Source organism: Setaria viridis, chromosome 7 (genome assembly GCF_005286985.2).
Source record: "Setaria viridis chromosome 7, Setaria_viridis_v4.0, whole genome shotgun sequence".
Classification (NCBI taxonomy): domain Eukaryota; kingdom Viridiplantae; phylum Streptophyta; class Magnoliopsida; order Poales; family Poaceae; genus Setaria; species Setaria viridis.
Genome location: NC_048269.2, coordinates 21,869,025 through 21,894,840, shown reverse-complemented (window position 1 = coordinate 21,894,840; position 25,816 = coordinate 21,869,025). Strand labels below are relative to the sequence as shown.

Sequence of the window (25,816 nt, the reverse complement as noted above, 5' to 3'; positions counted from 1 at the left end):
AATCTGAAATGTGAAGCAGCTTCGACTCTGAAACTCTGAACCGCACGCAACTGCTCCTCAGGGGTTTGCGCTACGACGGCGCCCATCACGCAGCGGCGGCTGCGGGAGCTGGGGCAGCGATCGCATCTCCCACCGGCATCACGATCTCTCCAAACTCATGTTAAGTTGATAAGGACTTACTTTTTGAACGCAATTCATTTAAATTTTCCGTCTGTTATAAATACGCGAACCAGCTGAGAAGGCGGGTGACATGTTTGGACGCCAAGTGATGGAGAAAACGAAACCACTAGCTTCTGTACGCGTTTCCAGCCATTACCGCTCAGCTTCTGATTGGCCTAGCTTATCCTGTCAGCGACTCATCGTTAGCAGCTCCCCGTGCTCGCGTCGCGCCGTCGCCTCGCCGTCCTGCCTCCGCCACCCACCGTCTCCCACTCGCATCCCGCATGGCGGAGGCCAAGCCCCGTGCCCAAGCTCGGCTCGCCGCTCCCGCCCCCACGTGGGCGCAGCGGGCCGAGGCCCTAACCCACATCCTGACCCACCCGTCCCACTCGCCGTCGCTCCACTCGCAGCTCTTCCTCGCCTCCCGCGTCCCGTGCCCGGGCTCCGCCGCGTCGTATCCGCCCTTCCTGTGCCCCGGCGCCTCGCTCCTCCGCTGGGCGCTCGCCTCCGTCTTCCTCCCGCGCGCGGCGCGGCTCTGCCTCCCGCCCTCGTCCTGGCGGTCCCGGTGCCCCTTCCAGCTCCCGCCGCCGCTCGTGCCCTCGGTGGCGATCGAGCCAGCGCCCGAGCGGTGGGGCGAAGCCGAGCTCGCGGCGTACGCGCACCGGCGGAGGGCGCGGAGGGGCCCGCTGAAGACGCGGCCGCCCATGTCCGTGGTGGGCGTGGTGCTCACCACCGTGCCCAGCGTCGTCATCGTCATCGCCTTCATAAGGGAGTTCTTCTGGATCCGCCCCAACCGCGTCTGAGGTGCCCTTCACCTTAAGGTATGCCATGGTCGACGGGATACTCGCAGGAATTGTTCGATTTTGATAGTCCTAGGCAGTTGCTAATTTGTGCAGTTTGCTATGATCGTGGTAAAAAAAATGTCATGTCATTTACAGCGATTTCGTTGCACAAAGCCATTGTCTGTCAGTGTTGCGTAAACCGCATTGAACTTGCTAACTTGTGATTTCATTTGCTGTATTGTTCTTGGTGGGATTAGACTAGGGGCTTATTGTTGCTCAAGAAAGATACTCTATTTCGGTGATTTGCTGCAACAAATGTCTCGCTGCAGAGTGCAGACTGAATTCACTGAATGCATTACGCGGGTGAAGATTTTGGTTAAAGTGCCTGGGCCTGGCCGCCTGCAACATAGTAGCTACTGCCACTTTATTTGGTGTCTGCTAGTATCTGTTTCGAGACTGCAGCTTATTTATGGGGGCATGCGGCATTGCTGAGTTTAAATTGAACCTGTGCAGGACGCTGGATCAGGAATTCAGGAAGCACAGGGATCTCGGCAGCTCCATCAAACACCCAGACCTATTTACGCATGCCTGGCGTCACCAGAGCGCCATGGAGGCACGGACACGGACCATTCTAGGCCCTTTATGTCAAGCGAAGCCTCCTCGTGGACCACCACCAGCAAACCAATCTGGCCAAGATCGGCAGCAGCATATCGCTGAGGCATTCTGTGTTGCTCATGTATCACGAGGCTTCCCTTCTTCAGCATTTAGCCTGCGAGAAACAAGTGCAGGAAGGATCAACATCCAAGTTGTTCGGGAGATGCCAGCGTTCTTGACTCCAATCAGTCGTGCCACATATAGTCGGGGTTCCATAGGCTTCAGCATTCTTGATTCCAATCAGGCGTGGCATATCGTTGGGGTTCTTGACTCCAATCAATGTTCTTCAGGTTGAGGGGACTAGTGTAAACTAGAGGCCTGTTCGCTTTAGCTTATTCAACCGGCTTATCAGCCACCAAACAGTGTTTTCCTCTCACAACAAATCAGCCGTTTCAGCTTTTCAGCCGGCTTATAAGCTGAAGCGAATAGGTGGCCAGATTGTACATTTTTTTCTAAGTGTTTTTTGTATTCCCCCATGCTTGCACCTAGAAATTGGATAAATCGGATGTTTTTCTGTTTCTGACGAAACAAAAGTTGTTCTGTACCTGTTTTAAGAATGTTCATGGGAAGCTCTATCATGGGATGCACAACTGATTGTCTGGCCACATGCCGATACTTCTTTTAAAAAGAATGTACAGTAACCCATTATATGCTGATAATCTGAATAATCTTTATAATTATAGGATTGAGTTTTATATCCATTTCGAATCTGGGCTAAATAGAAAACACCATATACATTTCAGCAAAAATATCACACAACAAAACAGGCCCCTAGTGTGCAGCTATAAGTTAGGCATTGTTACAACCGTTGGAAACGGTTCTGACGTTCTGTAAACGGTTTCAGTCAGGATGCAGCAGAGGTCGCCAGCAGTTCTTCTCTGGTTTTTTAAGGCTGATGAGCATGTATAATTTTCTAGGTAAGTGTCACTGTCCTCGTTTCGTTGTGTGGGTGTCCTTCGTCTGGGCTGCCCTTGTGGAGCTGTCGGCCTCGGTGACGAGCCCGAGAATTGGGGAGTCCACCTTGTTGGCCGACCCACTGCCACTGCCGCTGGACGGCCCGGAGAAGTTGGAGGTTGACCCTCCCGACGCGGACGCCGACGCCGAGCACGACGCCGAGTACTCCAGCTCCCCAATCCCATCCTGTGAACCCCACAACACGGTGCAATTGCAATAATCAGAATCAGAATCGGCATCACAAGATCATGTGAAATTAAAGTCAATCAGTGTCATACTTGGTTGTTCTAGAAGTGGGGGGAAAGCAGATCAGGCTACATACTTGGTAGAAAAGATTGTATGCAGTTGGTGCATAAGGGAGCTGGGGATTTAATTTGCTACAGGAAAGTATGATCAGTACTCTGCCGCCATATTTATCAATCAGGCGTACAGCTAGTAGCAGCAAGAAAGAAAGCTGTACTCCCATCACCGAAAAGATGGCTGGATTTGGGAGTACTGGTACCAGCGATCGTAACATGGATTTGAAACGAGATGCTGAATGGGATCATGGTTTATGGCGGCATTGCAAATCTTTTATTGCCTCGCTGCTGTACGAGGCAGGCTAGCTGCTCCGGTACGGTGGAGGGTAGGTGGCCAAACTCCACAGTGCAGGCGACCGGAGCAGCGGGAAATAGAATCAAAATCGGAACGAATCGAATCGCGTACCGGAGGTTGGTGGTCGTCGTCCTCGGATTGGCACGGGGTGACGGGCGCCGCCGGATCGTCGTCGTCGTCGTCTTCGCCGTGCGAGGGGTGCTCGGGCTGGACGACGACGCTGTAGAGCTCGACGATGCGGTCGCAGTTGTCCGCCCACCAGCTCTGCGCCGCCCACGCGTCGCCGAAGTAGTCCTCGCTGAAGCGGATCCGGCGGAGGTGGTTGGTGCCGTCGCCGCGCGACACCAGCGTCATCAGCACCCCGGGCTCCGGCTCCGCCGCCCACTCTCGGTCGCTGTCCGCCGCGGCCTCCTCGTCCCCAGCGCCGCCGCCGCCGTCGTCCAAGGGAGAGCAGCACTTGTCGCAGTGCTCGTGCTTCGCTCCTCCTTGCTCCTGCTCCTCGTGCGGGTGAAGGGGATCCTCGCGATCGCCATCGGCCTCGTGCGGCTGCGCCGGCGCGATCTTGGCGGACGAGGACGCGGACGACGACGCCGACGCCGCCGCGGCGACATCCTTGTCCTGCGGCTCCTCGGCCTTCGGGGAACGGTGCGGATGCCGAGGCCGTCGTCGCCGCGGTTGGTCCCCGCCGCCGCCGCCCGCCGCCCTCACCTTGATGAACGACAAGGCCTTCATCTGCACACGCGACGGACATTGCACTACATCAAACACACCGCGATGGAAGAACAGCAACGTGGGGGGATCGATATGGGGCGAGAGGCGTGGCGTACGCTCTTGGCGATGATGCCGACGGACTTGGTGACCCTGCTGGTGCCTCCACCGCCATGGAAGCACGCGTGCATCGAGCCCCTCCGCTCCGCCGCGCCTCCCTCTTCTTCCCTTTGGCCGGCCCGTGCACCCACTCTGCTCCGGCGCTGCTGTTGGAGATGGAAGGAAGACGAGAGGGGGGGGTGGATGGAATTTGAAAGAGGGCAAAGGGCGGCACGGAATTAACGGGCGGGCGTGTCCGTCGCGCAATCAATGCCTCGGGATTGCCGTATTTATGGCAAGGCGTTCGGGATTTCCTTCCATACCCTCCCTTCCTTCCAGGTTCCAGCTCGCCAGCAGCCATGGACAGAAGCTGCCTTAACTGCTGCGCACGTACGCGGCGCACGGGGGGGGGCTTCGAATTCGCCCCCGGATTTTAGTTGGAGGACGCCCAGAGATCGAGCACGAAATTACCGTTGCTGTTTCGGCCCACCACACCGTAGGCAGATGAAGCCCAGTTGTAATAACTCAAAAAAAAAAAAAGGAGATGCAGCTGCCGAGCGGCCAGCGGCTCGGGGCAGGGGTGCTGCGATTGCGGGACTGCGGCCTGCGGGAGCCGGGAGGCTATGGCGGCGGTGGCCGGCGGGAGCGGTACCCTAGTTCCGTGTCGGCGCTGGTGCCGAGGTTGAAGCGGGAGCGTTGGCTGGGGACGTCCGTCGTCTGCTGCCTACAGGTTGATTGGTAGCGCCCCCAATGCGATTGGATTGATGCCTGGATGGATTGGATGGTGAGTTTGCTCTTTGCTGACCTTTTGTGTTCTCTGTTCGAAGTTCTCGGCCGCACGCTAGAATTGTTTACTTTTACAGTTCTACTATTAATCTCGTGAAACCCTAACCATCCAAAGGGCAAAGACATCACATTGGTTGTAGTTGTACTCCGTAGAGTAGGTTTCGTGACATAGAGTAGGAAATTATGACACGATTGGCTTACTGTTATTTGATGACTTTGGGTGCATTATCCTTGTCTGAAGAAGTAGTTATTAGTTTGGAGATTTCTCCAGTTGTTATGTCTTTGCATTGGTTCCGTACACTCAACCATCTGCATATGCTATTTCTTTCAGTTTCTGACTGTAGGTACTCTCAGTTCAGTACATTTCTTTTTTTTTAAAAAAAAGTTCAGTACATTTCCTTGTTTGAAAATAGCCTTGAATTCAGTATGAGGATTCAAGGATGTATCCACTTCATAATACAATTCATGCACATACAAATGTCTTGTAATGCACTGCCAGCCTACTTTTATTAATTGGGTAAGATGAATCCATGGACCAAGAAATAGCTATCGAGTGCACTATATGATTATCAAATATTAATCCCTAGGTACAAGCTACCTTTTCTTTTGAAAGGATAAAACAGAACATGTTGACTTCACAACCTAATGAGTAATGACCAACAAATGGGAAAGCTCCCTTCCCTAATGCCAGTCAGAGCAACAGTACAAGTACTAAGTGATACAGCCACTACCATCAGCCTTTTATAGCACAAGAAAAAAATTAAAAGATGACTCCCAAACAGAAAAAAAGTATCACTCGCTCTTATAAATGCCACTTTACAAAAGTGAACTTATGAAGGCTAGAGTGTCCATAGGAGGCTGGGGAGCCTCTATTGATCCATCAAGCATCTTGGTCACTTTAAGCATAGTTGGGCGCATCGTTGGTTCATCCTGTATGCACCAAAGTGCGACTCTTGTAAATCTTTCCACTATCTTCATATTAATAATTGCTCCCTCATGGCCTCATCACCTTCAACTAACAAGTCAAGGTGACCACAGCAGTATCAGTCATATGCCCAGAATGCCAATATAACTTGAAGATCCGAAACTGGTGACCTTCAAACCTCAGCTCCAGCAGAATCACGGAGAGAAAGGGTACCATTATGGGTGAATTGCAGGCTTGAACCAGATGACAGTGTGCTACCATTGATGTGCCATTGTACCAAACAATAGTCTTCTCTTCTATCTGATCAAACCAGATGGCAAGTAGATAGAGTGAGGAGTTGGTCTTTAGGGATGTGAAACCAAAGGCAAAGTCACCAGAGGGCGAGAGCCATGCTCTGTTTGGGCCCTCAGGATTCAGAGTAGACCCCAAGCTGATATTCTGCTGAGCTAGAGTATATGTACATGAGTGGGGAAGTAGCAACAGTAGCAGGAGGAGGAAGAGCATATGCACCATTGATCTTGGCTGGTTGCTCTTTCTAACAGCAGTTTTTTGTGCAGAGGACTATACATTTTTCAGATCACGCAAGGAAGTGTTACATCTAGGACCAAGACTTCACCATGGGATGACTTGTAAATGCATCTGACTGAGCTGATTTATGGCTTGTTTGGTAACATGGAGCTGAAGTCACTATATTAACCGGCCCCATGAAATCATTTCCATGGAACTGGAGATAAATTCATTGGGATGCTAGGCCATAACCGTGAAAATGAAGCACAGAGCAAACAGCAGTGGATTTTGTGCTAGAGCAAACTGGCACACCCAAAAACTTGGTGACAATGTAGTCAAAGGTCGCTATAGAACAACTGGCAAAATTAAATTAGCAATTTATGGTTTATGCTTAACTTCTGTATAAATTCCAATAAGGAGAAATTTGTTGTAGTCTACTAGAGAACATAGAGAAAGTATAGTTTTTTTTTTCCGAAGCAACCTCGGCAGGCAATTGCCCGCCTGAACAATTCCATTAAACTTGCAAGTCAAGTGTGTACATGATATGTGAAAAGGGGTGGCAAGGAGGAGGGAAAGTGTAGTTTTGTTCCCATTTGTCATATTATTTTTTACTGATTAATCTCTATACTCAGGAGAAAGGTGTATGTCTATTTCATTTAAACTATTTCCTGTGATTTTCATTCTCTCCACTGTCATTTTCTGCAGAAGCTGGCACGTATGTGACCTGGTGCTGAAGACTTGAAGAGATTCAAATGCAGAATGCAATTATCAAGTTGAGAAAGAAAAGGCAACCAGAGGTTAGAGGTACTTACGGGAGATGGGTAGACCTGTGGCAGTTCTGAAACCGCGTCATGCCGTTGTACATCATTGGCAAAACTAACCTGAACCCCCCTCCCCTTGCTGTTTCGTAGGATGTTTCTGGATTCGAAATCATAGGCCATTAGCCCATTACGCTGCGATTCTATTGAAGAGTTTAAGATGGTTGTAAGAAGCTCCATGAATGAGGCTAGTGTACTGATGTTGCTATACAGAAGGGAAGCTTGTTTTTGAACGACAGAAGGGAAACTTGTGATGCACGACCTGTTTGGACAGGGCGAATTCTTGGGATTCCCCTCGTCCAAACTGATCCACGGTGAGCTGGTGACCGTGCCGGCATGACATGTTGCTGGGCATGGTTTGTTTTCAAACTGCTTTTGTGCGAGTCGTTTGCCGAACTGGTAAAATACTTGGTGTTGAGGCCTGAGGGTGGCAGTGCCACCAAATCATTTCCCTCCCTTTCCATCACCCTTTGATCTTGAGGTTGATCTTATACGTTGCCATCCCCAAGAGGTGGTTTTGTAGGAAAACTGGATTATTACCGTGGTTGAGATCTCTCTGTCCATCAGCGGAAATTCGGGAAGAAACGGTGGTCGTTGCTGTGCCGGTTGGATGGAGCGTCATGGAGGCTTGTCGATCAGCTTGTGATCCGGCACAGCCCACATATGCACAGACCAACTGCAGTACTGCACGGCCAGATCCCACCTTTCTGGCGAACAAAAGTGACCGATGATTCCAAGAGCATAGCCCACCTTGTTTGGGACGAGATAATTAGGATGTGCTCGTGCCTCCATTGAATGAGCAGGTCCCTGTTCTAAACCGAATGATATGCTAGTTGGGGAAACATTGCTCAGGAGTTCATTTGAATGTGGAAAAACTTCGTCTTGTTTCACAGGATACTATACGTCTATACCGCTGTACATGTTTTCATGATTTTTTTTTCCCCTTTCACTTCCATCAGGAATCTGATGAGAACATGGACATGGTAGCTAAGGTCATGGGAATTGAACTTGTTTCAAAGGGTATCCCTGCACTATGTTTAATGACATTTCAGGTGAAGTCCATGTAGATAAAAAGAAGCTTTCAAGTCCATGGAAAAGGGCCTTTCCAAGTACATTAGGAAGTTCAGAAGCAGTTTGGTTCGGAGCCTTTGTACGAGAATTGAATTCCTCGTACCATGGTTCAAAGATCAAACTAGAGTGACGCTTTGCAGTTCTTTGTTTTCCCTTGAGAAAATTTAACTGATTTAGTATTCTCCTTTAGTCAATTTTTGTGACGTGAATCAGAGTCAAGTTTTCAGTCTCTGGCAAGAAAGAGAGGTACTGCATGGTTCAGCTTACTATTTCAGTTCATAAGACATTTTTTCGGCCCATGTATGTCTCCAATTCTCCATTCAAGCTTCATCTAGCTGTTATGTTCTTATCACTGCCGCAGTATGGGAGCGTGCTGCCCGAGGGTGTCGTCCGTCGCTAGCCTTCAATTAATGAAACACTGCACCCATGTGTTCTTTCTTCATTAGGGGGCGCATTGGATTGGACCCAGCTCTGCCTGCAATCTTGAATGTCAGATGACGACGATACACAGGCAACGATGAATTTTCTTAAAAATGAAGATTAATTTTTCTAAGCACGATATATTTTTTTGAACTAAATTCTAAGCACAATATATACGTACAAGCTCATATACACGCAACATACCCGTCCCTTCTTGTCGCCAACGCAAATATGAGAATTCTCAGAGACTCAAAATTTAAACCCTTCTTGTTGCCAACGCAAATATGAGAATTCATGCTAAGTTAGAGACTCGAATTTAAGAAACCTAACTAACTAGTTGAGATACACTCATTTTGCAAAATAGATATTAAATTAGTTGATAAAATAAGTTAATGATGCATGTTATTATTGCATTCACGGCTTTGTTATTGTAGCTTTTTCATTTAATTTAATGGGTGCATCTTTGGATTGGTGTAGTGAGTGATGCAACTGTTGCTCGTCTTAATGCAACACTATTGAGGTTGGGTGTACATGCCACATGCGACAGCAGGGCGAGAACAGTACATACACAGCCGAGCGTCCCCGGCCAAAAAACCCTCTTCGGCCCATCATTTTGGTTGCAACAAAAAAGTTTGAGAGGGGCAGTTTCGGTCATCCGGTGAGGGAAAAAAATGAGGACGAATCCGGCCGACGACACCGCGACAACACCACCTCCCGTGGTGGACGGGCGCGGTCCCGCGGGGCTCCCCGGTGGCAGACTAGCCGCTCCGGATATGAAGCAGCCGAGCGTCCCCGGCTTGGGGGCGTGCTGCACCGTTACGGCGGGAGGCTATGGCGGCGGTGGCCGAGGGGGACCTAGGAATGGGGCTTCGCGGCCGCTGTTGCCGAGGTTGAAGCGGGAGCGTTGCCGGGGCATGTCTGCTGCCTGCTGGTAGGTTGATTGCGCCCACATTGCGAAGGATGACAGGACGGATTGCGCGGCCTGGATGGCTGGATGGTGAGTTCGCAGACATTTTGTGTTCTTGTTCTGAATTTTTGTTTTTCATGACCGTGCCTGAGCACGTTTTCCATTAGGAAGAGGAGTTGTTGTTCTGACAGTAGTACTCCAGTATTGTATACTTCTACAGTTGTACTACTAATCTTCTGAAGCCAACCATCGAAAGCACTACATGGGTTCTACACGCAATGTGTTTTCAGTGAAAAAGAGTAGGAACTAAGATCTGTGACACAACTAACTGGAAGTAGCATTATGTTCAATGATGAAAAAGAGTAGGAAATATGTTTGAAAAATATCCTTTAAAAAAGAACTAGGAAATAGGATTTAGTACACGACTAGCTGGAAGTAGCAGAATACTGCAGAGAGGATTTAGTACACGACTAGCTGGAAGTAGCAGAATACTGCATCCCAACTCTGCATTCTATTGAGTGTTGATTTACAGGCAAAGCACCATAACCTTTCTTTTTTTAATGGAATTTGAACCTTGGCATACCAGCTGTTTTGTTTTCTCCCACTCACTTTGTGCTGTTATTTGATGGCCGCATTTTTTTCCTTGCCTGAAGAAGTAATCACTTTGGGGAGACTTCTCCGGTTGTTAGCCTGTCTTTGCACTGGGACAGTAACGCATAGCTTCCTAATTAGTAAGTGCATACAACCAAAATCTAGAATATGCTATTTTTTCTGAATCTCTGAGTGTAGGTACATTTAACTCTTTATATTTCTTGTTAGAAAGTTCTGTTAAATTCAGCAGTAGGACATGCCATTTTGGTTCAAGGATATACCCACTTAAGAATACAGTTCATGTCATCATGTGCATACAACTATTTTATGAGACACCGCTAGCCTACTTCTATACAATTGTGTGCACTATATGATTATCAAATATCAACTGGAAATGCTTCACGCTCAACCATATTAATTTTTTGGTACAAGCTACCTTTTTTATCCAAGGACACACAAAGTTTGCATGTAGGATGGAGAATACAGAACAGATTTCACAACCTGTTGATGACCAACAAAAGGGAACGCTCCCTTCTCTAATGTCAGCCAGAACAACGACTAGTATCATCCTTCCACAACACAGGAAGATTAAAAGATAGACCCCTTAACGAAAAATAGGTATCACTTGCTATTACCAATTCCATATTACAGAAGTGAACTTATGAAGGGTGGGGTGTTAATAGGAGGCTGGGGAACCTCTATTGCTCCATCAAGCATCTTGGTCACTTTAAGCATAGTTGGGCGCATTGTCGGTTCATCCTGTACGCACCAAAGTGCAACTCTTGTGAATCTTTCCACCATCTTCATATTAATAATTGCTTCCTCATCACCTTCAACTAATAGGTCAAGGCGGCCACCGCGGTAGCAGTCATATGCCCAGTATGTCAATATAACTTGCTCCTCATTGGTGGCTTTAAGGTCTTCGTTCCGCCTGCAGCATACAATTTCTAGAAGGACAATCCCAAAGCTGTATACATCTACTTTACTAGAGATACCCACGTTCTTGAACCACTCTGGAGCAAAGTACCCTCGGGTACCTCTGATTCCAGTGCTAGTTTGTGTCTGGTCTGCTTTCAGGAGCTTCGCAAGGCCAAAGTCTGATATCTTTGCTATAAAGTTTTCATCAAGGAGGATGTTCTCAGGCTTTATGTCACAGTGTATGATCTGCTTGCCACACTCCTCATGCAAGTAGAGCAGTCCTCTTGCCACCCCATGGGCAATATCGACTCGGAGGTCCCATGATGGCCTCATATCACTGAAGAGGAACTTAGCAAGAGAGCCATTGACCATGAAAGGATACACCAGGAGCCTTGCAGTTCCTTCATAGCAGAATCCCAGCAGTGGGACTAAGTTCTTGTGTAGTGTGTGCCCAATTGTTTCAACTTCTATCGCGAACTCCTTTTCGGTCTCTCGGGGGATCCTATCAATCATTTTGACCGCGATGCTGGTACCAAACACATCATGCAGGTTCCCCTTATAGACTATACCAGAAGCCCCCCTGCCCACTTCCTCATTGAACCTATTGGTTGCCTCCTCAAGCTCTCTGTATGTAAAATCTCTTGCTATCACCCTGGTCCATGGTCGTAATTGGTTCTTTTTTGTGGCAATCCTAAAGTGTGCTCCGAGAAGATGTGCTGAAATGAATAGAAAGTTCAAAAAGACAGAGATACCTATAATGATGGACCCTCCAATTATCCAATCCTTCCTATTGCCTTTCCAGTTACTTCTGGCCTCATTATTCTTCGGTACCTTGAGAAAAACCATCCTTTGAACTTCACTTCCTTCGTTTCCATTGGACAGAGGTAGTTTCTTCTTCCAGCAATGTCCATCCTGTTCAAAAACTGCAGCTGCACAGAAGCAATCGGTCAAGCATAAGTTTTGGCAAGTAGTCTCGTTCACGGGATAGTACTGCTCATATGCACGAAGAGGCCAATCAATTTTCTTCATTGGAATCATTTGGAACTGCTCTAGTACTTCTGCCTCCTGCAAGTCACAGCTCTGTAGTGCAAAGTCTGGCTTGCACCCTTTGTACTTTCTTTCTGGATCAAAGAACGAATAGTTTGGGGCACAAGCACAATCTGTTTGTGTCTGGTTCCAGTTGAGCATGCAATAGCTGTTGTATCCACACACTCCACTGCCAAAATTTGAATACATAATGGAGCAGATACTTTCTGGCACTGTTTTCACTGCTGCAGGCAACCCACTGCTCACCACTCCCGTCCTTGGATACTTATACTGTCGAAGGACACCATCTGGGTCAAGTTTTGCCCAATGGTAGTACTGATCTACTGAGTCCATCTCTGCGGGCATGATAGGGTGTTGCGTGCTGTTCTCCAAGGCATAGTAGATTGTGCCATTGGCATCATAGACCAGCTTCCCACCATTCCCGCTCGTGTTAGTGGACCAATAACCATCATACTTGAATCCAGTAGGAACAGCCACTGTGTAGAAAGTCAGGTTGCCATCTGTTTCAAGACTGAGGATGAACCGACCATTTGAGTAATCGGTGTCCATAAGCTTAGCTTGGAGGATAGTCCCACTATACAGCTCTTGGGATGGCAGGATGGTGTCTGCTGGTGTGGTAAAACTTTGCCACTTGGGGGAGCCATCTTCTCCATAAATTACAAAGTTTCCAGTGTTATTCATGGAGGCATAAGCACCACCAGAAATTGGTGACCTCCAAACCTCAGCTCCAGCGGGATCACGGAGAGAAAGCATACCATTATGGGTGAATTGCAGGCTTGAACCAGATGATACTGGTGTGCTACCATTGGTGTACCAAACAATAGTCTTCTCTTCTATCTGATCAAACCAGATGGCAAGTAGATAAAGCGAGGAGTTGGTCTCCAGGGATCTGAAACCAAAGGCAAAGTCACCAGAGGGTGAGAGCCATGAGCTGTTTGGGCCTTCAGGTTTGAGAGTGGATCCTGTGCTGATAATGTGTTGAGCTAGAGTACATGAGTGGGGAAGTTGCAACAGTAGGACGAGCAGGAGGAGGAGGAAGAGGAATATATGCGCCATTGGTCTTGGGCTCTTGGTTGGTTGCTCTGTCGAACAACAGTTTTATGCGCAGAGGAAGATATAGTTTTCAGATCACGTGATATAGGTGTTACATCCTGGGACCAAGACTTTTCTATGGCGAGGACATGTAATTTCATTCAAGCTGAATGGATGGCATGTTTGACAATGGAGCTGAAGTCACTATATTAACCAGTCATTTTCGTGGAATGGGAGATAAGTTCATTGAATGCTTGACCATGAAAATGAACCACATAGTGAATGTGAGCCACAGAGGCTTTTTGCATGAGATAAAGTCATCTGGTTTCGTTGAATCAAGTTGGTACATCCGACAACTTGGTGGTGCTGACCAAAGGTCACTGTGGAATAGCTGGCATAATTAAATTAGCAATTTTGATAAATGATTAGTTTTGTTCCCATCTGAAGAATGAAGTATAGCAAAAGCTCAGGGATGCTGCTTTCATGTGTCCATTTCTATTTATTGAAACATAATTGGTGCAGTTTTTTCTTTCTTTCCGAGCAGCAAATGAATTATATTGAAAATAATTGAAGTGATTACATTGCTGGAATTACATAAAGGATCTCGGAGATTAACCTTACGTTCTTATCTCCAAGTTAATTTCCTCTACTGCATTTTTCTGCAGAAGCCAGCTGGCTGTGACCTGGTGCTGAAGACTTTGAGAGATTTAAATGCAGCGGGCAAATTGTCAAGCTGAGAAAGATAAGCCAAAACTCATAGCCACCGTGGCTGGAGCTATGACTGGATCTATCTATGGAAGTGATGGTAACCTGTGGCCGCGTTGAAACTGCGTCATGTCGATCTGTGCATCACTGGCAAAACTTGGTGGGGGTAGAGTTTGTAAACTCGGTCTTGTTTTATAGTTTTTTTTTCTTTTGGAATTCTAGATGACAGGCCTTATGCTGGACACTACATTGACTATTGAGGCATTTGATTTGACAGGGTTGTAAGAAGTTCCATGAGCGAGGATGACGTATTGATGTTGCTGCATAGGAGGGAATGAAACTTGGATAGAGGGCGAATTCTGTGATTCCCTTCGTCTCAGCCGATCCAGGGTGTCCATGCCGGCATGGCCTGCTGTTGGCCTGTTTGAAACTGGTTTTGTGCGAGCGGATTACTTGAGCTGGTAACAAACAAGTGCTGAGAGTGACGGTGCCACCAAGTCCAGGCATAGGCGCGGCATAGGCGTTCCTGTCAGCAATCCGAAGCCCAGGCATAGGCGCGGCCCAGCGTCCAGGCCCAGACAGTGTCGCCTCTGCTGAAAAGAAAATGGCCGTGTCCCAATCTCTGTTTTTCTTCTCTGTTCTTTCCTTTTTGTCAGTTTGTATTGCAACTTTCAGGCCCCTCAATGAAAAGACACTTGCCCTCCTGCCATTTTTTCCCTAAAGAAAATACAGAAACTGAGGCACCAACATAGTCTTATGACAGTGATGCGCCTAGCTGCAGGCACAAAGAAATTTTCTGTTGTTTTTGCATGTCCCTGTCACGGTGGCCAGCAGCACCGTACCCATTGAAGAAAAATAACGCAATGTGTTTGGGCGGCCATGCATGAGCCTACAATCCTATACATATGGGGGTGCCAGGGAGCCTAGCTGTTAACAAGCTCGATCCACTCTCCGTCGTCACACACACAACAATGGCTGTGAGTCGTCTTCTACTTCCATTTCTCCTCCTAGCCGTCGCTTCTGGCGCCTACGACGGCGATGGCCAGCCGCCGATTAGCCGGAGAAGCTTCCCTGAGGGGTTCATATTCGGGACATCTTCTGCTTCCTACCAGGTGAAAGTTCTTCGCCATTCGTACCTAGCGATGCCCAATGCTCTTGTTTTTGATTTAGGTATAGTGCAGTGAGATCGTTTAAGTTCCCTTTTGTCATCTCCTGTACAAAGTTTTATATGATTGTTTATACAGGGTGTTTGACACAATGACACGCAGTTAAGGTGTAGCATATTCTGCCAACTAAATGGATGTGAACTGCAACATAATGTTCGCCACAAACATATACAGTAGTTGGCAACAAATTAAATATAGTAACTAATCACTAGTAAAAATCAGCATAAAAGGTTCCACCACCTGTTCCAAGCAGTCATTGGCCTAACGATTTTTCATGACGCTGTGTTTTGTTTTGGAATCGATCATATGAGCCATCTTGATGTTTACACATGCAGTATGAGGGTGGCGTGATGGAGGGGGGCAGGGGACCAAGCATCTGGGACACCTTCACTCATCAGCACCCAGGCATGTTTAAACCTATCTTTTGATCTCCAGTAAACTTGTATTTTTAAATTAGGGGTATTTGTGTTCTTGCCCCTGTTTTGAAGTGTAATTATGATTTTGCCCTCGTTTTTTCAACTTGGTGATTTTGCTCTCGACTATTCACAAGTCAATGCGATTTTGCTCCTAGTCAATGGTCAAAACAGGAGCAAATACGCAAAGATCATAGTTAATGGTCAAAACAGGGGCAAATACGCAAAGACCAATGGCAAAATTATAATGACTTGTGAATAGTTGAGGGCAAAATCACAAAAGTTAGAAAAATAAAGGTAAAAATATAATTGCACTTCAAAGTAGGGGCAAGATCACCGAAAATCCTTTCAATTAAAACGACAAGAAACAATAGTTAGGGAATCATCTGTAAAACTTCTAACAATTTTCTGATATGGCAGATAAAATCATTGACAGAAGCAACGGGGATGTGGCTGTGGATTCTTACCATCTCTACAAAGTACGTATAACTGTAGTAATATATTTAATCAGGTTTCCTTCTTTTTTATTAAATAATTCCTTCAACAATTTCAAGGAATCATATGCTCCAAGCTGTGCAGGCTCTTTAGTTCTGTCAGATTAAGATAATAAGCCCATTTTTGAAGTTCCTGCAAACTACCAACAAAAAAAACATGTTAGTACACCATTGATCCATGGGGAGGACTTGCCTCAAAAATGCAGGAAGATGTGCGCCTCATGAAGGATATGGGAATGGATGCATACAGGTTCTCCATCTCATGGACAAGAATACTTCCAAGTAAGTAACACTGCTGGAGAACCGATCTTTCGTACCGATCAGTAACCCTCCTTTAGTACAGGACGGTACCGCTTGTTTAGTACTGCGAGACACGTCGCGCTGTTGCAGACGGCAGTTTAGTACCAGTTGGTAGTTTTACTACCCAGTCCTAAATGGTTATTCTTTTTTTCCTTTCATTTTAATTCGTGAGTTGGTTAGTATTCGTATTAGTGTACCAAATGGTTAGCTGGAATGTTGTTATCATCATCATCTTTTTCACCGTTTTCCATTACAACTCCTCTTTCGCCATGCTTGGTCCAAAGAATATAGTTATCCATGAAACCCCAACGAAATATGTGGTCGTGTAGAGTTTTTCTATTAGAGTAATCCTTATTATTTTTGCATATTCTGCATGGACAACACATGAAACCCTTCGGCGACTTGTTGGCCTCTGCCGCTTCGAGAAAAGTCTTTAGGCCATTAATGAACGGCATGGAGCACCGGTCACCGTACATCCATTGCCGGTCCATCTGCAAAAAGTTTTTAATTTACTTCTCCATTTGTAAAGCAACAATATAAAAAACACTTTCTGAAAAATATTGCTGTACCACTTTATATATGTACCACTTTCATCGAGCAAATTAAATCCCTACAAATTTTGTGGGGAATTTCGGCAGCAACTCCCTTTATCTCGAATCGTCGTTAGCTTGAGCTCAACTATGTTATTTATGTAAAGCAACAAAATTAGTTGATTATTTTGTTTCAACATTGTACTTATGTTATTTATGTAAAACAACAAAAGTAATTAACACAACACATATTTGTCAACATCCAATGCAAATTTCTCAATATCGAACAGACTTTCATAAGTAAAAATTCTACATTCTACATGCATGTATAAATTGAAAAACTTTCCATTCATCCTTACTCTAAAAAAGCACAAATTTCTCTAGCTACAAAGTATAAAACATAGAATACTAATTATAAGAGGAGGGAGGATGAAGTTCCTAACCTTTAGAACAGTTGGAAGAGCGAAATCCCCCCAAATCATGGTAAAAATGGGTAGCACCTCCCCTAGGTTGCCATGGGAGTGAAGAAGCTCGAGCTCTCAGTCAAATGATTGAGCTTAGGCTCGGGGAGGAGGAATGAGCTTATTTTATAGTTTGTATGTTAGTATCGGTTGGTGGCTCTAGCTGGTAGTAAATTGTGACATTTAGTACCGGCTGAAGCTAACAGTTGGTACACACGTGCGTGAACACCATTTAATACCGGTTGAAGCTACCAGCCGAGTACTAAATGGCTTCCAAGGAAATCTAGTTGTTGGCCACCCAATCCCTATGTCGCCATTTAGTACTGGCTGAGGCTCCAAACTGGTATTATAGGTGCTCCGATGGTATTGTGCGTGACAATACCGGACGAAAAGGCGTCTGGTACTAACGTGTTGGATGAATGCTCAGTTTTTCAGTAGTGTAATTTTTTGCTCAGACATTTTAGGTTGCACTGCCTTGGACAGATTCCAAAGTCTAAGTAGATCGATAACACAAAACTTAGCTATCTGAATCTAATGACAGATGGAAGTATGAGCGGTGGAGTTGACAGAGAAGGCGTTAGATACTACAACAATTTGATCGATGAACTCTTGTTGAAAGGTATCCCTGCATGTCTTGGTGCTTTGGATAGCCTCTTGCGATCCAATAGTATATAATGTTATGCATTTTATTGGCAGGGGTGCAACCATTTGTGACTCTTTTTCACTGGGACTCACCTCAGGTATTAGAAGACAAATATGGAGGATTTCTTAGTCCTAATATCATGTGAGTCACGACCTTAGGCTTCTCTAGAGTTGTTTTTGCTATAGTCTTTTTGGTGAATATATTGTTTATCTGGAAGTTTGTTAATTACAAAAGTTTTGTCAGATTAATATTCATCCAGCACTCAAGAACTACACAACAAGTCCTCATAAAAACAGACACTTGTGCACTGACATTACCATCGTCGCAATAAAACTTCCTCCCTTTTTATGATTTTATCGTTCATGACTGCAACTGTTGCAGAAACGACTATAAGGACTACGCTGAAGTCTGCTTCAAAGAGTTTGGTGACCGAGTGAAACACTGGATCACGTTCAATGAACCCGGGGGCTTCTGTTCAGGAGGTTATGCATCTGGCGTGCTTGCACCAGGCCGATGCTCGCCATGGGAGCAGGGCAAGTGCAGCGCTGGGGATTCAGGAACGGAGCCTTACACTGTATGTCATCATCAACTACTCGCCCATGCAGAAACAGTGCGCTTATACAAAGAAAAATACCAGGTTAGTGACCAACTCTCCTTGCAATTGCAGTTCTTGAATGAACTGATTGGCACTGTGAAAAATTGAGCTTGATACATAAATCATGTTGAGAGTTCAGTTTTTGTCTAGGCCTACCATGGGGAAATGCAGTAGCTTGTTTAATTACGTAACTGGATCATATATATGAAGCAGAAAGAGCTACTGCTGACCATATGTTCTGTGCTAATCTTCTAGTCTATGGATGTAACGTCAGGAGCCGTACAGTTTAGTATGAGACATAATTATATAAGCTGGTAGTTAGGGATCATGGTCTTGCATACACTGCAAGATTCAGAGTCGTTACCAAGAGTTTGTATTGTTAAATTATGAATAGCCGACTGTGAGTTAGTATTGCATTCCTCTATCAGTTTTCATTCAGGGATTCTTGTTCGGTAAACATTAATCGCTGATTCTTTTTTAACTCCTGGCAAAGGCTCTTATATAGTACATTACCGTTGCCCATTAATTAGTAAAATACCGAAGTCTGCCGTCCCCGTCGACCACTTAAATGGATCTTTCTGCAGAGTCTGTGAATCTTATAGGGAAATCCCAATTCAGAATATCATTTCATATGAATGACACGAATAATATGTTGTATTTGCGAAATAAATTTCACTCTGACCATGATCTGGACTCATTGCTCATATTTGCATGCAGGCGATCCAGAAAGGGAAGATTGGAATATCATTAGTCTCACTTTGGTTTCTCCCTTCGTCCCCATCCAAATCCAATGATAATGCAGTGAGACGTGCCTTAGATTTCACATTTGGATGGTAAATTCTCTATACAATTGTGACCACTCATAACTTTGTTCTTAAAGTTGAGGAAAAGAACACAAACCTTACTAGCCATATCCTCCTAGGTTCATGGACCCCCTTGTTAAAGGTGACTACCCGCTCAGCATGAAAGGACTGGTGGGAAATCGCTTGCCACAATTCACAAAACAACAATCTGAGACGATCAAGGGTGCATTTGACTTCATCGGACTCAACTACTATACCACGTACTACGCTAGCTCTGCTAACAACCTTCCTCCAAATGGTCTTAACAATAGCTATAACACGGATTCTCGTGCAAATCTTTCCGGTGAGTCACCAAGCCACTGATCTTCTATTTTTTTTTATCAGTCTAATATCGATGAAGTTCTCTTTCCTGAATCCGCCCAAGAGTGTTGTAGCGAAACTCCATACAACAATGGCTCTTATTTTAACAGTACTACTGTAGCATTTACGACAAGCATGCTGTTATGTCAACTGCAACCTCTATCCCTCAGTTGACTCCCTACTCTGAATAATTCTTATATACTATTTGAGATTTAGTTTCAAACTATAATTATTTGTAATACATTTTTCTGTCATCTTATGATTATATTAGGTGTTCGAAATGGTGTCCCCATAGGTCCTCAGGTATCTTATCATTTCCTAACATAGGAACGATATGTGATGGGTTTTCTGCCCTTTTTTATTATGTGTGTGATGACTTATAAATTTGCTTCACCAACATATATGTAGGCTGCTTCGCCTTGGCTCTACATGTACCCTCAAGGCTTTCGTGAGCTTCTACTTTATGTTAAGGAAAACTATGGCAACCCTGCTATCTACATCACTGAAAACGGTAACTTTTAATCAATAAGTACTATCTTTATTGGCAGAGAGGGCGAACACTGTCATGCAGTGCCATTTATTTATTTTGCAATGGATTCAGTATATTGCAGCAGTACTGCCACAACCTTTACTCTTGTTCATTTGTCGCTTTGGACACTGACACAGCCTTCAACAATTGACTTTAACCAAAATAATTCAGGTTTACAAAGTATATAAACTATGGAGAACTGCTCCGGTGCTCCCTTTCTAAATGATTAGCATGCATCCCAAAGCACAATTAGAATTCTTATTATCATAGAATCCAGCCCAACCCATCAGCTAGCCCAGCCCAGCCCAGCCCAGCCCAAGTCCACAAAACATGTTTTATGTTAGCAGCGTTGCCACTCGCGTCGTGCTGCGTGGACGTCTAGCTGCACCGCCGCCCCTGTGGTCGAAGACTCCACCACCGTCTCCATCGACCAAGAGCGCTCCTCATCCACAGCTCTCTAAATAGAAACATCATCTCTTGCGGCACGCCCCTTGGCCTAAATGTTTGCACATCAGCCGCTTCCGCTACCATATTCATCCATTCCATGAGCCCAAAAACATCCCTTCCCGTGAGCTCATCTTGCCTTAATAGCTGGCGAGGCTGTGGATTTGATCTGTCGATGGTAGTCTGTAGACGCGCAGGGAGGAAATGAGGAATAGATTTGTCCAACAATCACTCATCCATGGACAAAGAAGATGATGGTGGCTATATAAAGATAATTTTTCCTTGATGATCTGGATGTTGATGACCCAAGTTCTGATTATTTGAGTTTGTCATTCGATCAATCCATGTTCTCCATCTGAGGAGAAAAATGTCAGCAGCTAGTTGAATCGATAATATGTTTCAACCATTTGTCATACTAGCTATAATTTTACGTGATTAGGGTTCACTGGTACTTCTTGCCGCATATACATGCATGTGATTAGATCGTGTGTTTATTTGGATGGGCTGGGCTGGATTGGACAAGTGAGGACCGGACCCAGGCAGGTATCAACAAGTAAACATCATAAATAATATTCTTAATTAATTAAGTATGCTTTAGGATTTGTGCTGCTTTTTTAAAAAGGAGTACCGGAGCACTTCTCTAAACTATAACCATCTCATACTTTTTTAACACCAATTTTATGTGAGAAAACCTTCACTTTTGTGTATATGAGTGGTCAAAGTTTTATCTAAACTTTACTGCAATGCAAGCATTGCTTAAATGACACCCATTTGAGAAAGAAGGGAGTATAACTTAGAATTTTCTCCTCTGATGTGTTTTTTTTAAATAAAAGCATTGGGGGAAAAGTTGAATTGAAACCATCTGAAAACATTTTTCTTAAGGCTTTGATGAAGCCAACAACATGAGCTTGCCACTCCATGAAGCCTTGAAGGACGACACTCGGATAGAGTACCACCACAAGCACCTCCTTGCCCTGCATAGTGCCATAAGGTCATCTCTCGAGCTAAATGACACAGCACAGCCCATTGTTAGTAAAATTGAATATTTGTCTTCTTTTAATTCACAGGGATGGAGCAAACGTGAAAGGATACTTCGCATGGTCGCTGCTAGATAACTTCGAGTGGGCGTACGGCTACACAGTCCGGTTCGGGCTAAACTTCGTGGACTACAACGACGGGTTGAAGCGGTACCCCAAGAACTCAGCCCATTGGTTCAAGGAGTTCCTGCACAAATGAACATGGAATGGAAGCTGCGTTTGGAACGGTGCAAGATTACATTGGTGTACGTGGATTGATTTTGCGTAAGGCATGGCATGAAAGACATTGTGTTAAAACAAATGCATTCGCGTTTTGCTGCAACAAAGCATGGCTGCGTTGGTCTGGTAATCAAGACAATGTGGACCTTCAGAGTTCAGTCGTAGGTATTGTGTTGTGTTTCGTAAAGAGAAGAAGAAACAATTCGTTCATATCCGTACAAATGAGACAAGGCTGAGGATAAGTCGCTGCACGAGTGCCCGTAAAGGAACTATATCCACGTTCCTCTTCCTTGCAGCTGCATCAAACGACTCTGGAAGCCCTTGACCAAAACTTTGGTCGCCTAGCTAGCTTCAAGATAAACACGTCAACTTCCTCCAAAGTTGACCTCATCGCCTACATATTCCCGGATGCATCGCCGTGCACTTCATCACCTCACACCTCACAGTCACACAAGCTAGTAGTAGTAGTACAAGTGCCAGGCATTCCATCACCATGGCCAGCCACGCAGTCCTCCTACTGCTATCTTTCCAACTGATGATCACCAGGTCGCTCTCCCAGCCCCAGCCCCAGCCCAACCGAGACCTCCCGGCGCTGATCAAGATCAGGGAGCAGTTCGGCAACCCGGCCGTGCTGTCGGGCTGGCGGCCCGGCGGCACGGCCTGCGCCTGGCCCGTGTCCTGCAACGAGCAGGGCCGCGTGACCAAGATCTTCCTCACCAACTACAACATCACGTCCACGCTCCCGCCGGCCTTCGGCGAGCTCGACCAGCTGGAGACCCTCAGCATCATCAACATGCCGGGCCTGCACGGGCCCATCCCGGACACCTTCGGCAACCTCGCGCACCTCTCCATCTTCAACCTCATGGTCACCTCTGTCTCGGGCCCCATCCCGTCCTCCCTCTCCCGCACCAACCTCACCTCCGTCAGCTTCCTCCGGAGCAAGCTCAACGGCACCATCCCGAGGTCGCTGCGGCGGCTGCCGTACCTGACCTTCTTCGACGCCGCGCACAACGACCTCGAGGGGCCCATCCCGCCGCTGCTGGTGCGCGACAGCACGCCGGACCGGCCGCTGGGCCTGATGCTGGACGGGAACCGGCTGTCCGGGACCATCCCCTGGACGTACGCGCTGGAGAGGAACTGGATGCAGTTCAGGGTGGCCAACAACAAGCTCACCGGGGACGTGTCGTTCCTCTTCGGCCGGCGGAAGACGATGGCCGGGACCATGGACCTGTCCGGGAACAGGTTCAGGTTCAACCTGTCGGGGGTGGAGTTGCCCCAGCACCTGATGTTCCTCAACCTCAGCCACAACCGGATCTACGGCGGCGTGCCGGCGTCGCTGCGGGAGTCGAAGGTGGCCGTGCTGGATCTCAGCTACAACCAGCTGTGCGGGGAGATACCCACCGGCGGGCATATGGTGCAGTTCAAGGCGGCGGCGTACGAGCACAACAAGTGCCTGTGTGGGACGCCGCTGCCGCCCTGCGCCAACGGCAGCTGAGGTGACCCGAAGCTGTCGTTCTTGTCGTGTTATGTTCAGCTATTTCAAACTTGCTTCTCCGTTCATAAAGATAGGATATTTAGGACATACAAAGTAGTTCATTGCATGATACTCCCTCCGTCCCTCCGTTCCGTTCCAAATTGTAGATCGTTTTAACTTTTCTAAGTTCATAGATATTATTATGCATCTGGAGTCCTAGACATACACTATATCTAGATGTATAATAATATCTATGAAATAAAAAAAACTAAAACGATATACAATTTGGAACGGAGGAAATACCGTATAAATTTATACGAACAAGTGGGCTTGTTCTAATATCATATATTTAAAAAATAAAGGAGGTAGACAAATAGAGTACAGTACATATTAGTAAGGTATATATTTTGTGAAATTCTCTTCAACTTGAAATCCCTCAATGGCAAGCTTTCTCATCATATTATAATGCTTGAAAGTTGAAACCATTGCATGTCTCAACTGCCTTATCATAGATCCTGGCCGGATTTGAATGTAATCATACCCATCATCTGAGTAATATATATGGTATGACTGAATGACACCTGCAGGAGTCAAGAGTTCACCGTAGTTCTTGTGATGTCTTAGTTGATAGATCGTGCAAATTACTGATATCGAACATCACTTGTTATAAAATAGAATATTTTGAGGGTTTGTTTGGAGAGTAATATCAATGTCAGTTTTCTTTTTACGGTTGAACTTGGGGTGAGCACACATTCCTTCAGCTACGGGCTTTTGGGCTTAGTTGAACGGGCTACTGTATGCAAGCCCTGTGCCTACCGTAAAGCCTATCTATCTTCTACGAGATTTTTTCTTACCCGCAACACGTAGTACCGTTGAAATTGCATTTGGATACTAATTGGGCCGGAAGCCCACCGCATGGAGGAGCCCATAGCACATGGTGATGACACATGTCGCGACGTGACTGGAGGGAGTAGGATGGAAATTTAAGCAAACTCTAATCTTTGAACGATCTTTTCTCTCAAATGTGCATCCAATTTAAAATCCATTTGAACCATGGTATTTTTTTTGAATTAATACTACAAAATGACATTCAATATGACTATGTTTTGTTGTATTTTTAAAAATCAACATTTTGAATGAACTATCTCAACATTTTTTAAATAAAAAAATTTGGTGAATGTCAAAAAATGTCGCGCCAAAAAATATTGGTGAATGAAAAAAAAGTTGGTAGGTATAAAAAATTGTTGAGTAATAATGTTGGTTAATGTAAAGAGTTTTGTTACAATGATTTTAAAGTACCAGTTGTATTTGCATGGACTTTCTTTTCTTATTTTGCTGAAAAAAAGAACTAAATAGATTACACAGGTAGATAGTAATTTCCCTCCGTAAATCTTTAACCGGGGGACTTTTCCTTCGCTCCCCACGTCATCGCCTCGCTCCCCGACACCGCTGTCGTCGCCTCGCCACCCGACGCCTCCACCGCCATCGTTGCCTCCGCCGCAGTCATCGTCCGACTCGGAGTACCTTGAGTTAAACCTCGAGGACAATCCCGACAGGGAGACGACGGAGGAATCGGAAGAGGAGGTTCATCATTTTGATCCAGTGCATTCAGCCGTCTTGAACTCGTTGGAGACGGCCGAGCAGGAAGCGGAGGACCGGCGCGACCGCACCAAAGTGGTGGAGGACATGAACGACTTCCTCCTCAAACGCGGCCGCGAGTTCTCCCTCCAAGATGAGGCCAAGTAGGAGGATGGCGCACGGAGGAGGGCGCTGGAGATGGTACGCCACCGGTGCCGGGATGCTTGAAGGAAACGAGAAGAGAAGGCGGCGGCGACTCAGCTGAAGGATCACCAGAAGGGAGGAGGCGGGAGTAGCAGCAGCGGGCGCTGTTATTAGTATAATAATTAGTTCTTATTTATCTATGTGTCCGATCCTATGTAATGATCTAGTAATGAGAAAATGGTGGAATCCTTGTTTGATCTATAATTCCTTTCTGTTGCCATGCAAATTGGCCGGTTTATTTCTATGGTTTTGTTTTGGATGACCTTTTTATTTTAAAGGGCCTTGTACATAACTTTTCATAGAGGATTCATGCACATTAATTAGGGTGCCATGTTAGCATTTTTGATGATGTGCTACAGCTTCTGATGCTGCGGCAGAAGGTTAATTGGCCTGGCAGTAGCAGGTGTAGCACCCGAACAAGTCATCATGCAACCGTAGAACTGCCCGATGTGTGGCACGTTGTCCTTTGAGTGATTATGTGTCCCTGCTTTGCGCCTAGGCCCTGCAACTCCCCAGCCACGCTGGTCGATCACGTGGTTCCCACGAAGAGCCGCCCTTTTACCCAGTAGTACAACGGCTGCTCGCGCCGGTTCCCAACGCAGCTGCCACCTCTTCCGAGGGGTGCCTGTTTAATGCAGCGTCAGTTCCACCCACGCACATGCCCTTATGCCCTTATGCCCGGCCCCTACCTTCGGCCGCCATTACACCATCGCGCGTCCCGTCGCCTCCTTCCATCACGCCCCCTTCGATTTCCTTCCATCTTAGCCTCCTCCGTCGCTCTAGCGCGCATTTTCATGGCGGCGAACAAGCAACAAACGTCACTGGAAACGCTCCCTACGGAGCTGCTCACTATGATCGCCATCCACCTCGTTGCAACCTAGGACCAGCC

At 46.2% G+C, this 25,816-nt stretch overlaps 4 protein-coding genes and 2 long non-coding RNA genes across 6 annotated transcripts; 4 read left to right on the top strand and 2 right to left on the bottom strand.

Moving 5' to 3' along the window:
• Window positions 1-76: 76 nt before the first annotated feature.
• Window positions 77-2,185, top strand: LOC117863926 (uncharacterized). The gene is made up of 2 exons (XM_034747838.2): window positions 77-980; window positions 1,455-2,185. The coding sequence occupies exon 1, from the start codon at window positions 444-446 to the stop codon at window positions 960-962; it is 519 nt and encodes a 172-aa protein (XP_034603729.1). The 5' UTR covers window positions 77-443; the 3' UTR covers window positions 963-980; window positions 1,455-2,185.
• Window positions 2,186-2,348: 163 nt separating this feature from the next.
• LOC117863924 (uncharacterized) lies at window positions 2,349-4,105 on the bottom strand. The gene is made up of 3 exons (XM_034747835.2): window positions 3,971-4,105; window positions 3,255-3,875; window positions 2,349-2,735 (listed from the first exon to the last, which is right to left on the bottom strand). Exons 1-3 carry the CDS (start codon window positions 4,040-4,042, stop codon window positions 2,520-2,522), a joined length of 909 nt encoding a protein of 302 aa, XP_034603726.1. The 5' UTR covers window positions 4,043-4,105; the 3' UTR covers window positions 2,349-2,519.
• Window positions 4,106-4,473: 368 nt separating this feature from the next.
• On the top strand, window positions 4,474-7,433 carry LOC117863927 (uncharacterized). The gene is made up of 2 exons (XR_004642316.2): window positions 4,474-4,734; window positions 6,874-7,433. It is a non-coding gene; the product is annotated as an uncharacterized lncRNA (long non-coding RNA).
• A 1,512-nt stretch (window positions 7,434-8,945) lies between these two features.
• Window positions 8,946-14,386, top strand: LOC140223283 (uncharacterized). The gene is made up of 2 exons (XR_011898659.1): window positions 8,946-9,474; window positions 13,638-14,386. It is a non-coding gene; the product is annotated as an uncharacterized lncRNA (long non-coding RNA).
• Window positions 10,358-13,186, bottom strand: LOC117864445 (G-type lectin S-receptor-like serine/threonine-protein kinase LECRK1). The gene has a single exon (XM_034748554.2). It carries the CDS (start codon window positions 12,994-12,996, stop codon window positions 10,621-10,623), a length of 2,376 nt encoding a protein of 791 aa, XP_034604445.1. The 5' UTR covers window positions 12,997-13,186; the 3' UTR covers window positions 10,358-10,620.
• Window positions 14,387-15,679: 1,293 nt separating the features above from the next.
• On the top strand, window positions 15,680-23,746 carry LOC117864754 (beta-glucosidase 12). The gene is made up of 12 exons (XM_072295315.1): window positions 15,680-15,735; window positions 15,957-16,032; window positions 17,583-17,660; window positions 17,738-17,825; window positions 18,066-18,321; window positions 18,997-19,112; window positions 19,202-19,425; window positions 19,714-19,745; window positions 19,851-19,953; window positions 21,298-21,406; window positions 21,483-21,641; window positions 22,080-23,746. Exons 2-12 carry the CDS (start codon window positions 15,972-15,974, stop codon window positions 23,164-23,166), a joined length of 2,313 nt encoding a protein of 770 aa, XP_072151416.1. The 5' UTR covers window positions 15,680-15,735; window positions 15,957-15,971; the 3' UTR covers window positions 23,167-23,746.
• Window positions 23,747-25,816: the final 2,070 nt, after the last annotated feature.

Bases quoted from the DNA above. Each gene is read 5' to 3' on its own strand.
- LOC117864754 (XM_072295315.1), top strand. From the start codon at position 15,972: ATGAAGGATATGGGAATGGATGCATACAGGTTCTCCATCTCATGGACA. The intron at 17,661-17,737 runs GTATCCCTGCAT...TTTTATTGGCAG, and splicing joins CGATGAACTCTTGTTGAAAG to GGGTGCAACCATTTGTGACT. The intron at 18,322-18,996 runs GTTAGTGACCAA...ATTTGCATGCAG, and splicing joins TATACAAAGAAAAATACCAG to GCGATCCAGAAAGGGAAGAT.
- LOC117863926 (XM_034747838.2), top strand. From the start codon at position 444: ATGGCGGAGGCCAAGCCCCGTGCCCAAGCTCGGCTCGCCGCTCCCGCC.
- LOC117863924 (XM_034747835.2), bottom strand. From the start codon at position 4,042: ATGCACGCGTGCTTCCATGGCGGTGGAGGCACCAGCAGGGTCACCAAG. The intron at 3,876-3,970 runs GTACGCCACGCC...TCGCGTGTGCAG, and splicing joins TCGGCATCATCGCCAAGAGC to ATGAAGGCCTTGTCGTTCAT. The intron at 2,736-3,254 runs GTACGCGATTCG...TGGGGTTCACAG, and splicing joins ACGACGACCACCAACCTCCG to GATGGGATTGGGGAGCTGGA.
- LOC117864445 (XM_034748554.2), bottom strand. From the start codon at position 12,996: ATGGCGCATATATTCCTCTTCCTCCTCCTCCTGCTCGTCCTACTGTTG.